Genomic DNA, 14796 nt, shown 5'->3' on the forward strand with positions numbered 1-14796 from the left:
TTTCTTGTGCTATCAGAGTCCTTTTCAGAAAATTCATGCCTATGCCTATGCTGCTCCTCAACAAATGAATGGACAAATAAAACTATGGAATTCCATTTAGTCAGTCATAAGGAAAAAAATCCCTAGTGAAATAATTCAGACTCAAAGAAATAAATATTGAATATTCTCTCTCATATTCCAATCCTAGATTTTACTTTTTATCTGTGTCTGTCTATATATATGTATGTGTGTAGGTCATAAAACTATAAAGTGGACTATGAGAGGGAAAAAACAGGTCTGAAGATGGAGAAAGAGCAACAGAGTATACTTGATGTGAAAGCAGAAAGGTTATTGCATGGAAGAAAGGCAATGTGGGTTGGGGATAGATGGGTGGAGGAAAACAATGAGGAAGGGTGACCAACAAAAACAAAATATGCATGAAAATGCCATTACTTTGGATGCTAAACAAAGAAAACAAAACAAATACAAAGGCAGTTCCAAGGCACTGGGGACACGGGTGAAATGTGGAGCTACAGACACAGCTGAGGGAATGTTTGTGTCCTTGTGGGGGTGCGAATGAATGGCCCCCATTGGATCATATGTTTGAATACTTGGTCCCCAACTTGGGGAACTTTTGGGAAACACTAGGTTTGGATGTGTTGGAGGAGGTGTGCCACTGGGGGTGGGACTTGAGGTTTCAAAAGCCCATGCCATTTCCAGTTGTTTCTCTCTCTGCCTCCTACTTGCAGATAAGGATATAAGCTCACAGTTACTGCTCCAGAGCTCTGTCTACCTGCTCCCTTGGTCATAGTGTCTCTTCACAGCAGTAGAGCAGTAACTAACATAGTCCTGAAAGAAGAGCCCTCACTCACTTCAGAGTCATCATTCAGTCATGTATGTTCTGAAAGAACTGTAGTTCCATAAAGGCGTAGGAGCACACCAGCCAGCTCACCATACATAACCAATGGAAAGCTCAGAGTTCCACACATGTGATCCAGACACCAATCAGTAGAACACAAACATGAAGTCTCCAATCAGAAAAGAAAGTATTAAATGGATGTTAGAGACACAGCAAGACACAGAAGCCAAATACAACACCACACAGCGAAGCCCGTGGGCAGCAACCAGAGACACCTGCCTTCCTGTGTGTCCTTTAACTGTACCAACCTGGTACTACCCTTAAGCAAATGTGAGGTGACCCACACTCCAGAGCTCTTGGAAACTAAAGGTACAAGTACAGAAGATAAAAACTTACTTGAAAGGTTAGAAGATGAAATGTTGGAAATATCCCAGAAAACAGAATAAAAGCTATAGCAATGAACAACAACAACAACAAACAAAACAGAAGGAAGGCCGGGCGGTGGTGGCACACGCCTTTAATCCCAGCACTCGGGAGGCTGAGGCAGGTGGATCTTTGTGAGTTCGAGGCCAGCCTGGCCTACAGAATGAGTTCCAGGAAAGGCATAAAGCTACACAGAGAAACCCTGTCTCAAAAAACCAAAAAAAAAAACAAAACCCAGAAGGAAACAGGGTGGAGTTTAGGGCTGAGTTTTTAGTGCCAGAGAAGGAAAAGGGAGAGAAAAACAAACAAGCAACAGGAAAAAATTTCCAGGAACTGAACATCACACCAGCAGGATGAATGAAACAAGACCCATAGAAATTTCTTAACTCCCAGAAATTCCTGGTACTGAAACCAGAGAGGAAATCCTAAAAGCCTGTGCAGCAGGCTGGAAGCAGACAGATAATGAGTTTACCTAAGACTTCATAAGCTGGACCACCAACAAAAAAATGCCTTGAAGTGTACATGGGAAATTCATTCAAATCTGGAATTTTATACCCAGCCGAACTGTCTCTAATGAGGGAGAGCAAAGATACCCCCTCATCTCCTTGCAGTATTCTCAGAAAGGCCCCAGTGTCCCTACTGAGTAGCTGTCTAGAAATCTACCAATGCAGACAGAAGGGAAGGCTCCAAGGAGAGAAACATGCCAAGCAGTGTATCTGTCGTGGTCACATGGTGACCTGACACATGGTGCTCAGGGCTGCTGGTGGGAGAGTAAAGGACCAAGTGAAAAATGAAACATTAACTACAGAACAAACAAAAGGCTTTGTAAGAAACATAGCACAGTCTTGTTTAGCGCCTCACTGAGCAAAGCTTACAGTTTGTGATGACTCCCCAGGAGCACAGTGCCATATGTTGTAAAGGAAAACCAGAGGTGACAGCTGATCCAGGTAAGTATCTACTTAGAGGTGGCCTGCAGACACCTCCCAAGAAGGTAGCTGCAGAAACATAAATGACACTGTCTCCTCTGGTTAGCTAAAATTGTCACTGACTTCACAGGTCATAAATCTAAAGGACACTGGATTGGAGAAGCTGTTGACTCAGTGCACTGCCTGTGACCCCCCCAGGCCTTTGTCAGGAAGGATACTGCTTCTGAAGCTGGAAGCTTAGGCTACACTCCTTCTGTATCTTAAACAAGTTGAGTGTTTGCCTAAGCCAGCCTACCATGCACAGTTCCTGAATATTCGCCATCCACAGGTGAATGGGTACTCCCAGGAGGGAAACAAGACCAGATTCACATATTGAGAGTAGTGACCAACCCTACTGAGACCAGAGTCCTATTATGGACCTTCCCAGACTTCAGTACCTACCTGTTCATTTGTATCTTTTATAGGTGGTAGAAAGATGTCTCAGCAATTAGAATCATTGGCTGCTCTTGCAGAGGACCTGTATTCAGTTCCTAGTACCCACATGGCAGCTCACAATCATCTGTAATTTTAGTACCAAAGGATCTAATGCTCTCTTCTGGCCTTCATGGACACCAGGCATATATGTGATGCACACACATATGCGGGAGTCAGTTTTTCACATTTCTTCTTCATAGTTGCCTATATTGTTTTGTTACTCTATTTTGATAAGACAATATACTTTTCTTTTAAGAAATAAACTTATTGGCTGTATGTAGTGGTGCATGTCTTTAATCCCAGCACTTGGGAAACAGAGGAAAACAGATCTCTGAGTTCAAGGCTAGCCTTGTCAGCCAAGTCTACATAGTGAGACCTTGTCTCAAAAACAAACAAAGAGGAGCTGGAGAGATGGCTCAGAGGTTAAGAGCACTGGCTGCTCTTCCAGAGGTCCTGAGTTCAATTCCCCACGTGGTGCCTCACAGCCATCTACAGTGAGATCTGGTGCCGTCTTCTGACATGCAGGAAGAACACTATACATAATAAATAAGTCTTGTTTTGTTTTTGGTTTTTTGAGACAGGGTTTCTCTGTGTAGTTTTTGTGCCTGTCCTGGATCTCGCTCTGTAGACCAGGCTGGCCTTGAACTCATAGAGATCCACCTGCCTCCGCCTCCAGAGTGCTAGGATTAAAGGCGTGCGCCACCACCGCCCGGCTAATAAATAAATCATAAAAAACAACAACAAAAACCAAAGCAAAATAAAACAAAACAAATTTAAAGAAATAAATTTATTAGTATCACAAAATCAGATGTGAACATCAAAAATGCTTTTGTGTATGAAGAAAACAGAATGTTAGCTCAACCCTCTACATCTAGATCAAAAGACCAAAAAACCAGGAAAGGATAAGAAAGAATGAAAATACACAGGGAAGTCCTGCATCTGGGAAGTGGAGGCAGAAGGATCCTGAGCTGGGCCAGCCTGGCCTACTACATCATAGTGAGACCTTGTCTTTGTTGGGCAGGGGTTAGGGAAGTAAGTGGGGAAATTTTTGAACATGATGTAATTATTATGTACTACGTACATGTGTGAAAACATAGAAGTGCAACTGTAAATATGCAAAATTACTAAAATATATTTTTAAAAGTACATGGAACCCCTATAGTTGCCTTGGCAAGGACTTGATGATTTCTGACTCAAGCAGATGGGGCTGAAATAATGTTATTCATTTTTTGAAACAGTCTCTCACTATGTTGCTCTTGCTAACTTAGAACTTGGTATGTAGATCAGGCAGGCCTGGAACTCATAGAGATCCACTGGCTTCTACCTCTCACTGGGCCTCAGTTACTGGGATTAAAAGTGTGCTACCATACCCAGCTATTTTGTTTTGTTTTTACATATTTATTTAATCAGGGTATATGTGCGTGTGCGTGTGCATGTGCGTGTGCATGTGCGTGTGCGTGTGCATGTGCGTGTGTGTTTACACATGAGACTGTGTGATATTGTGGGTGTGGAGGTCAGTGGATAACTTTTGAGAATCGGTTTTCTTCTTCCCCTATGTAGGAACCCAGGGATTGAACCCAGGTCATCAGGCTTGGGAGCAAGCACCACTTCCCACTGGTCTACCTCACTGACCCTGAAATAATGTATTTAAAGGGCATGTGCAAAAGTTTTTTGCTTATCTGTTTTTGGTTTTGAGACAGGGTCTCTCACTGTATCCCTGAATGGACTGGAGCTTGCTGTGTTGACGAGGCTGGCCAGCAGCAGTCTTCCTGCTCTGCCTCCAAGGTATGTAGAAGGTTTTTTAAAAGATTTTATTCTCCATATTAAAATGAAATAATGAAACCTAAAGGATGTACCTCTAAAGGTTAGGGTGACAGAGGTCAGGTCCAATACACTGCAATGACATCACTAGTGGGCGCTGGCACTGCCTAGAGAACAGGCCCTGGAGGAACAGCGGCAAAACTGGCTCCAGTGTTTCTGGGTTTTGTTTGTAACTCATATATTTATTGGGTTTTGTCATTTGTTTTTTATTATTTCTTTTATTTTTGAGATTATAATATAATTACATCATTTCTCCTTTCCCTTTCCTCCCTCCAAACCCTCCCATACCCCTTCCTGCTCTCTTTCAAATTCATGGCCTTCTTTTTCATTAATTGTTATTACATGCACACATGTATATATATATATGCATTCCTAATGTAGTCTGTTCAGTCTGTGTAATGTTATTTGTATGTATGTTTTCAGGGATGACCACTGGTTTTAGATGACCAATTGGAGTTCTTCCCTGGAGAAGACTGTTTCTCCCACTCTCAGAACTCCTTAGTTGCCTGTAATGTTGAAGCCTGGCAATCTCCCCATCCTCTTTGACATGTCTATTGTTGTCCTCAGCTGGAGGTTTTCAAATAAAGCCACAGGAATGCCAGGCCAACTAGACAATGGCATTGGTAAATACAAGAAAAAAAATCAAAGTGGACTTCTAGGCAAAAACTAGAGGATGATTGGCATGATTTTATATTATCCATTAGAGTTTTAAAGTAAAGATGAAACATACTGTGCTGGTTTTAGTTTTTGTCAACTTGACATGAATTAGTTACCTGGGAAGAGAGAACTTCAACTGAGGAATAGTTTCCTCAGATTTGCTGAAGAAAGTCTGTGTAGGCGTTTTCCTGATTAGTGATTGATATGGGAGAGCCAGAGCTACTGTAGGCTGTGCCAACCCTGGGCAGATAGATGGTTCTGGGTTTTATAAGAAAACAAGCTGAACAATTTATGGAGAGCAAACTGGTAAACAGCACTCCTCAGGGTCTTTGCCTCAGTTCCTGCCTCCGAGTTCCTGCTTGAGTTCCTGTCCTGATTTCCTTTAATGATGGACTATAAACTGCAAGCTGAAATAAACCTTTTCATTTCTAAGTTGCTTTTAGTCATGGTGTTTATTACAGTGGAAAAACTAAACCATGACAGTCATTTCTCTCTACACAGTGACCAACTCGAGTTAGGGATGCTGTACGAAGTGACCCTCTGCCTCCAGCCACTGCAATTCTAGTTGAATCCCATTCCACAACAGGGCTTCCCCTTCCCTCTTGGCTTCTTTCTGGGACTATCCATTCATCATACATTCTATCCCCACTCCTATGGTACACAGGAGAGGGGGTAGCACATTCAGTACCCGGTAAGGCAGAACTTTTTATCCTTTCTGGTCAATGAATAAACTTTTTTTAGAGGCAGGACTCCAAGGTTCTGGCCTGAGATGCTTGCTGAACATGTCTCCAACTCCTACCCCTCAGTCCACTGGGGATGAGCAATGTTTTAATGTCACAGAAACTTGGCTTTCTGCTCTTATTCTTACTTCTGTGGACATATCCCATGTTTCTCTTGAGTATTCAAGATCTGGTCTGGGGCTGGGTGGTGGTGGCACATGCCTTTAATCCCAACACTCAGGAAGCAGAGGTAAGCAATTCTCTGTGAGTTCAAGGCCAGCCTGGTCTACAGAGTGAGATCCAGGACAGGCACCAAAACTACACAGAGAAACCCTGTCTAGAAAAAAACAAAAAAAACAAAAACAAAAACAAAAAAAATGATCTGTTCTGAAGCCCCTGATTCCATCATGCTATGTCTTCAAGTCAGAGAGGCAAAGAGGCCCTGGGAAGGTATCTATGAGCTGGACTTTGCCCTGACCTGGTCACCTACTTGAGCACAATATTCAGGCATTTGGCCTCATTGGTTCCTTATGGCTTTGCCTTTGGGAAGCAGATTCAGGGTCTTCCCAGGGCCAGTTTTCATTCCAGGCCTGTCCCTAGCCTTGTGTCATAGAAGTCAGCATCTACATCCCATGTCCTGGGCTAGATAGAATGAACATACTGACTTGGTTTCTGCACTGCTTCCTTTGATTGGGACCTGAGACATCAAAGACTGCTCTCTGTACTACCCCTTTCATGGTTCTATAAGCCTTTATAAGCTGGCTGGAGCTCACATGGTTGCCTTACTGGCTAGACCCTTTGTGGAGGCTGGAAAGGCCTGCTATGGGTACTACCACCCTTTCCTATGGAGCAAAGTGTCAAGCAGACAGCAATATCTGATCTTCGCTTTTGGGGAAGGACAAATAGAGAGGAAACAGAGATTAGATGAAGTCACCAATTAGTAAATTCAAAGAGTCGGGCTCTGTGGCAGATGGCCCAGCCACCAGTCTTGAATGTGATTGTAATCCTGGCCCTCTACTCAGTCATTCTGCCAGTCACTAGGAACTGATCCAATCCACTGCCTCTGCCATGTGCTCTCCTCAAAGGACCAGAGGTGACAGTGACGTTGACCTCTGTTGAGGAAGACAAGGGTCAGGGATAGTGAGGAAAGACCCAAGGAAGGGGTCTGGGAGAGTCTCCATCCAGCTTAGCAGCCAGAGTCTGGCATTTACATCAGGTGCAGTCACCTCAGAAATGTCAGTCTGAGACAAAGGCCAGAAGCAGCTGCTGCAGACAGCAGGGCACCGGCCTCCCTTAGAGCCTGTGCTCCAGTGGCTGCTTGATTGACTACTCCTCCACCTCTGGACCTCAGTCTACACCAGCACTGGACACCAACTCCCAGTAGCAATGCTCAGCACCAGTACCCAACGCTTAGCACTAGCTGAGTGCCCCTGACTTCAGAGTCCACCTCTCTTCCCATGGAACCACGGGCTGTCCTCATTCTCCTGAGCTGCTGGTCCTGCAAAAATGAAACAAGAAGCCCTGGGACCTTAGGGACAAAGAGTGGTGGTGTTCACCTTAATCCAGGAGATGGTAAAAGATTTGCTTAGCAGTGCCACTGAGTATTCTTAAGACCACTGGCTGATAAATGAGGATGACATTAGAAACTAAATTATGTGGAGCAAAAGCAGGTTAGGAAAAGCCTCTGGAGAGATGGTGGGACCAACTGGGTACTTTCCTGTCCTCCATCCAGAGTCTTCTTCCTCCAGGGATCTCTTAGGCACACAGGCTGCTCCAAGAATTCCCTGGCTAATAGTGGGAAATCTCAAACTCTGGGTTTCAGAAGAGCAGAGTGTTTACCTCTCTCTACCCACCCTATGGTGGCAGACAGAAGGGAGTCAAAGAAGAGGGTACCCTGTGGGAGAGGTGCCAGGAGAGGAGCCTGCAAAGCTGCCTCTTCTTTCTTGATGACTTTTCCAGCTTGGGTTGGGCTTTGCTAGACTAGTTAGCATCAGGCAGCATGGACTTGGCCCTACTCTGAAGCTCCTATTCTAGTTAACCTCCAGCACTAGATGGCCTGTCACAGCTAGTTCTGCAGTGAGCAACATTAGCAAAGGTTTCTGAGAACTAGTGTCCATTAGGGCTGTGAAATGTACCTTGAGACTCAGCCAAGATCTCTTGCCAACCAACAGGTCAGAACATGAATGGCAATCAGTGAAGTGCTCAGTATCCTCTTCAATCCCAGTCAGGACTAAGGCATTTTCAGTTGATCTACAGCCTAATCAACCAGGAGTATCCTCTCCTAAGGAAAGAGCTGCCTTTCAAGGTTTAGGGAGAGAAGCTGTTTCCCTGAAGTGTCCTTCTAGCCACTGAGAGTTATGGGGCGCAAGCTGAATCCGCCGCCATGCATTGCACTAGTGTCTTCTGAGTGCACAGGAGTGTGGGTATTTTGTCCTCAAGTGTTTGCTAGCTGCCTGCTCTACTGGGTAAGTCAGGAAATGGGGAATTCTATCTATGAAGGGCTTAGCAGGTTAGCAGGCCTGGCATCAAGACTGCCCAGCCAAGCACTGAGAGCTATCCACTCAAGCCCTACCCTGGTTTGGAGTTCATGTGTCTACACTGGCCCTCATCTTTGTAGCTGCTTCAGCCAGTGGTGCCCAGTGGAAAGCTTCCACAAGATTCCATAGAAACATCTGCCAACCAGATGAAGGGCTGTTGCTTAGTTTCTGCCCAGGGTAAAGGAGTGATGCCAGAATAGCAACAGCCGCTTCAAAACTGAGGAGCAGGGTAAGTGTAGATGGGCAAAAAGACAAGGGCAGCAGCAGGTCCTGATGGCATTGCTGAGCCACCTCATAACTCTTTGCCACCCTGACTCCAGCTGCTCTCCTTCTGGCCATCTGGTACTTCATCATGAGACACCTCTCCAGAGCTTCACCTGCAGCCCAGCTCAGTGGCAACCCCATTATCCTCTCAATACAGGAAACCCTGAATGTCTATCTGTGTCCCATACCACCAAGACCAGCAATAGTTTGGGGAACTCGATACACAGAACTCTTGAGACCAGATTCTGACAAAAGCAGGGACAGTGGGAGTGGGTGGAGTCAGCCTCACCTAGAACCGCAGGGTGCCAGACCCAGAGTGGGCTCATCATAAGATACTATTCACACTAAGTCACCCCAGGTCACTGGAACTGCCCAGGTGGAGGAGGGTGGAGAGGCCCTGCTGTCTTGGGTTTGCTCTTAGGACCCATAATGAGGATGTCCCAAGAGTCTCTTGCTACCATCCATGTGCTTATTGCCCCATAGGCCTTTACACAATTCCTTTTCTGAGACTAGAACATGTTACTAGCACATAGGGTGTTATACTGAGAATAATGCGAAAACAAGCAATAATTTGCATCATTTTGGCCAAAATAGCCACTTCTATCTAATTTAGCTGGTAAGAGCCCACACCTAGCATATCACTCCCACAGCTGCCTGATCTCCTCCAAGGATAACTATATATCTGGGCTCTTTGCTGCTTCCTACACTAAGCATTCTAGACAACCTTGAATCACAGACCTGTACAGAGATGGCTTCAGATGTGTCACATTCAGAGGTGACAGCAGAGGTGCTGATCACTGTCTCCTTCTCTCAGTGACTGAGCACTGGCAGTGGTTCATTTAGGGTTGGAGTATCTTGGTAAGTTCTGGAGTGGTCCAAGGCTACAAGGATATTCTTTTGGTATGAATGGGTGTATCAACAGGGGACACTATCTTCCATGATTTGGCCCTAAATGAATGTTTCCTCAATTCTACCTGGCTGGTACAGGGACTCCCAGTCATGCTTTTGTTTGTCATGAAGTAGGAATTTGGTATCTGCTTGCAGGGAGAGAAAAGGATGAGAGGCAATAGGCTGTGCCCAGCTTGTCCTGACAAGGTCTCTAGCCAAGGCTACAGTTGTCTAAACCATTCTCTAAGGGTCTGTAGGATGCTCTGTGAGTCAGGAGGCAGCCATAGGAGCAAAGGGCAGTGAGAGAAGGGGTGATAAGGGACAAAGAACAGTATTGCCCGCAGCAGTGGCTCAGCCTCCAGACCTGAGCTGCAGGTGTGGCACTTCCTGGCATTTCAGTGGTTACTGAGCAAAGACAAGTGCCAGCTGGTGGCGGTCCTGTCTTCAAAATGCCTGGCTCAGACTCCTAGAGGCACATTGGGGCAAAGAAGGCCAGACCCTGCAATTATCAATTTCAGGTGCAAGAATCCCAGGGCCCAGTACCTGGTGTCAGCCTGGACAGGCACAGTGGTGCAGAGGTCATAAAGAGGCTGGGGTGGGGGGCGTCATGGCAAGGCAAGGCAAGTGAGGTGAGGAGGGTGGGAGAAACCGATAGAGAAAGCTGTACTGGTGAGACATGACGCTGGACATTTGCAGCAGACAAAATAGCTGATGGAAGATGGAAAAGACACCCTCCTTGCTCACACTCTCCAGGCTTGCTTATCTCTTCACAAACCATACCCTGGACACTTCTCCACCTGGCCAAAGCCAGTGCACCAGACCTTCATCTGAAATCTTCCTTTTCTCATGTAGCAGGGGCTCCAAGGGCTCTGTCCTGCTCCCAAGTTACCTCATGGTCTCCAGAGAGGATGCTACAGATGGCACTAGAATAGAGAGCCTCTGGAAAGCACCTCTCAGCTTGACTGAGCCCAACTGGACCACTGGAATTGCACACACAACAGAATCCAGGCATCCACATAGCATTTATAGGAAATACCTGAAACTATCTAGAACTTCACAACTATCCAAGGTGAATTTATCTTTGACCTGAAAGTCTGTGAATTTCGGGAGATTACTTACTGTTCCATGGTATTCACACACAAGCCTTGGTTTCTCTGAGTCTCATTTCTAGGATGCCACTGTGGCCCAGACTTGCCTCTTAGGAGGCATTAGGGACATGCCAAAGGGAACAGAGGATGCCAGTAAAGTGCTACAGGCCTTACATGAGTCTTCAAAGTATGGGCTACTGCTCCTGACAGGCATGGGCCTAGAATGGCCAGGCAATGACAAAGTCATGCACCACATCCACATCTAGCCAGATCCCAGACCTGCCCTTCTTTGGTCTAGGGCCTTGTGAAGCAACAGATCGCAAGTTCCTGGACCTGAAACCCTAAGTAGACATGGCCTAGTAAAAGAGCCATACGTCTGTTTCTGGGCTATTATTTTCTTCACTGTCACCTCTTTCTGGGGACTCCCTGGCCCTTTGGCCTGCCAGTTTCTCTATATCTGGGGCTTGATCTGTATCTTGGGCTCTTTGTTGCCTTTTGACCCTTACCTGGAACTCATTCCTCCCTTCCAACCATCTATGTTTGGCTTCATTTTGCTCACACACAACTTAAGACACCAAAGGTGACATACACTAGAGAGAGAGAGGAGCTTGAGGCCCATGACAAGACTGAAAGTGAGCATAGGGAAGACACTACTAGCTCCACCAAACATTGTAGGAGCTACATTCCTATCTCCACAGAATGAATGCAGAGCAAATATGGGGTGGTTTTGATAATGTTCAGCCTAGTACGTGGCTGCTACCCTGTAGCCCTCTGTCTGCTGGTTATCCCCCACACTGCCAGCTTTCACAGCACCCCAAGAAGCACACCCTGTCCCTGGTACAGGAGAAACTTTGGGCTGGCATAGAACAAAGAGGGAATCCAGGCTGGCAATTACCCAGCTAATTTCAGCTATGTAGACAGCCAAATCAGATATTTCAGTTTATTTAAAAGCCCACCTCAGGGCCTGAATTAGCCACCTAATTAATTATCTGTAGCAGCCTGGGACTGTCTGAGTATAACACAGGTCCCTTCTGATGCAGGATGCTGGCTTGTCCCTGAATCCTGTCCTGGTGATGTAATCATTATAATTAGATTCAACCTGAGTCTACCTCAGTCATGAACTCTCAGCAAGCACACTGGGTCTACTTTTCATCACATATGAGTGAAGTCATAGACACCCTCTGGGAGATGCCTATCCCTGCAGACCTCTCTCTTTCCTGGCCCTGAGGCCCCAACCAGCTTCCTCTCTGTAAGCGGTCCCCCTCCCTTCTCCATACCAGTAAAGGATGCCTAACGCGTTCCAGCTGAGACCTACACCAGTCAAGAGGTTCCCCTGCAGGCAACAAGGACTCTCCAATAGTAGAATTGGTGAACTCTTGGCATTGAGGGTGCCGGGGCACCCCGAGCAGGCAGCTCTAAACAGACATGACCAACCTGCCCTGCTGAAACTCATTCAGGTCAAATGGATGGCAAACCCTCAGCTCACTGTTTAGCACCTCCTGGCCAAGAGCTCAGCCCACTGTTCTCTACCAGCCTCTAGTCCTACTGCTGATGGTTACAAAGATGGCTCTGGGCCAAGTGGGGACAGGACTACCTTCAAACAGTGGCTGCCTTCACTCAACAATACAAAAGGGGCCATATTTTCTCTGCAGAAGGGGATTTGGTTACACAGCTATCTTTTCTTGTCCTTTGAACAGTACTGCCTCTTACCTGGGTGAAGCCCATAGGTCCCAGTGCTGCCGTTGTGATCACCCCAATCTTGTTTGTTAACCTGATCCGGGTGCACCTTTTGTTCCCAGAACTGCCACAGTGAGGGCTGTCCCCAAGCTTCCTTGGGGCATCTGCCTTGATCCACGCTGCTTAGCTCTTGATTTGCCTGATGATGACCAGTGGGATTTATTGGACCATGGCAATGGGAGCACAGGGCCATCTTACACAGCATATCCTCCCACATCTTGTCTTCAATCTCAAGGCTTGAGTTCCCAAGGCATTCAAAAGTACTGGACTGGGGCACTGCCCTGGGCTTATTCGGATGATGAGCAAACATCTATAGAGGCTGTGTGTGAGGTCAGAGTGGTCATGCAGCCATGTGTTTATGTGCCACTGCAGTGGTGGAGACATGTCTCTGAGTATCCTGTCTGTGTATCCATAGTGGCCCAACCCCATGTCCCCCTCCCTGCCCACCTCCTACCTCCCAGGGCTTGTTTCATCACGAACTCCATGATGATGGCTTGGTTCCTCAGGAGTCACTCCGGGGTCAGATCTCACATTCAAGTGTGGTCAGAATCTTCTGCCTAGAGAGAGCAGGTGGTCACAGGTACCCTGACCAGGCTTTCCTCAGACCCTCATCTACTCTTTGCTTCCTTCCCCAGTACCCTGAAAATCCAGCGTGCGAGGCTTTGCCCCCATACCCAGACCAGGATGGCAGCGTCCAGAGCCCAGCCAATGCAACAGTTATCTTGCTGCTTCTGGGGTTTCTGAAGGAAGCTTTTAGATGCCACTGCAGCTCACAACTTGGGGCCACCAATTATGGGAGTCTGGCACCAGCCTCCTCAAGCGGGGGCGGAGCCCAGGGGGCGTTTGAAGGTCAATGCTCTACTGTGGCGCCCAGGTTCTGGCTGCTCAGCTTCCTTTGTAGTTCTGGAGCTGTGGGGCAGGGGTCCCTCTGGAGAAGGATTGGGGAGAGAAATCCATGAATGTTGCCCCTCAGGAAATGTCCTTATGACTTCTGACTAGTATCAACTATATCTGTCTCTAGGGAGACTCTGGAGGCCCCAAATGGGCCCAGAGCAGAACTGGCCCCGGATCGGAGAGATGGCAGCGTCCCAGTCTTCCAGTGGGAGTGGAGGCATATTGCCCCCACCTGCCTCTGCATGGGGTAGGATGACCCAAGCCAAAATGTCCAGAATGTGCCAGCAGCATTTGGGAAGGTGTTTCTGTAATGCCAACAGCTGCAGAGACATCCCTCTTGGTAGGGTCTTTCCTGCCAGGGAACCTAGTGCTGGGGATCCAATGTTTCACAGGTTTCCCTTTGCGGAATGAGACCCCAAGGAACTATAGAGGGATGCCAGGCAAGGATAGTGTCCCAGAAGCTAGAGGTTCAGGGGTGCTTTTGCCGCAAAACCAATTGCCTTCTAAACTTCTCTGTCCTCCGGGAGTCGGGGGATGGGGTCTCCGCAGGGCCAGCCGCAGAGAGGTTAGGACGCTGCGGAGATTCCGCAAAGACCGAGGCGTCCAGTTCTCTCGCGGCCGCCGCACCCTTTGCATTGCGGGCGGGCGAGGTGCCCGGCCCGAGCGCGGCCTCGGGCCGGAGCGCGCCTCTCAAAGGAGAAAAAGACGCCAATGGGAGAGGGAACCAAGGGCCGCTTCAGCACCTCGCATTGGACAGCGCCCTCAAGGCTGAGCAACCTTGAGGAAAACCGGGGGCTGAGAAACGAGGAACCAAGAAAGAGCCAGGGAACCCAGGAGATGGGGAGGAGACCCAGGGCTAGAAAGCGGGGAGCCTGGAAGGGAAGCCCAGGAGTCGGGAGGAAGACTGGGCTGGGAAACGGAGAAGAGGGAGCCGGTTAAGGCCGGACCGGCTGCAAGGGCACCGGTTACCTTCCTGGGCGGACGATCAGCAGCAGCGCTCTCTGGGGCCGGCGGGGTCCATGTGGCGCTCTGTGCTGCTGCGGCGGCGGCTGAAGGGCACCGCGAGGAGGGCGCGTCACTCCGAGGCGCCCCCGCCCGCATCCCGCATGACGAGGAGGGCGGGGCGCGGCGGAGGGGGGGCAGCCGCGCCCCCGGTCCCCAGATCCTGGCCTGGCGCGCGCGACGGCTGCATAGGGGCCCCTCCTTGGTGAGGGCTACTCTTTCCACACCGGCTTGGAGACCCTCGAGAAGTCTTCGCTTACGGGCGCAAAGAGAACGCAGGGCTGGGGTCAGCACCCCTAATCTACCCACCGCGTTTTGCTTCTGACCCGGTTGCTTTCGGCTCTGCTCCTTTGCTGGCAGGGCAGGAGGAAGCGAGCAGAGCCCGAGACCCCCCGATAGCGCTGGATAGGCCCATACACCAAGCTTGTCCGGTGTGCAGATCCAAATGTGGCTTTGATGGGATAGAAACCCCAGCCAGTCAGGGACGCCTGAAGGTCACTGCGGACACGGCTGGGCGGGGGCTCCTCC

General features: G+C 48.2%; 1 protein-coding gene across 1 annotated transcript in view; it reads right to left on the reverse strand.

The window, feature by feature from the left end:
- The window catches only part of Cplx1 (complexin 1), a 33368-nt gene extending 18998 nt beyond the window's left edge, over positions 1–14370 (reverse strand). The window contains exons 1-2 of the mRNA XM_052735748.1: positions 14236–14370; positions 12827–12929 (exon numbers count right to left, since the gene is read on the reverse strand). Coding sequence (XP_052591708.1) covers positions 12827–12857 — 31 coding nt within the window. The 5' untranslated portion in view covers positions 12858–12929; positions 14236–14370. The remainder of the gene's footprint in view (positions 1–12826; positions 12930–14235) is intronic.
- Between the last annotated feature and the right edge of the window lie 426 nt (positions 14371–14796).

This window comes from Peromyscus californicus, unplaced genomic scaffold, assembly GCF_007827085.1.
Source record: "Peromyscus californicus insignis strain IS unplaced genomic scaffold, ASM782708v3 Scaffold_13__1_contigs__length_99412109, whole genome shotgun sequence".
In the NCBI taxonomy this organism is placed as follows: Eukaryota; Metazoa; Chordata; class Mammalia; order Rodentia; family Cricetidae; genus Peromyscus; species Peromyscus californicus.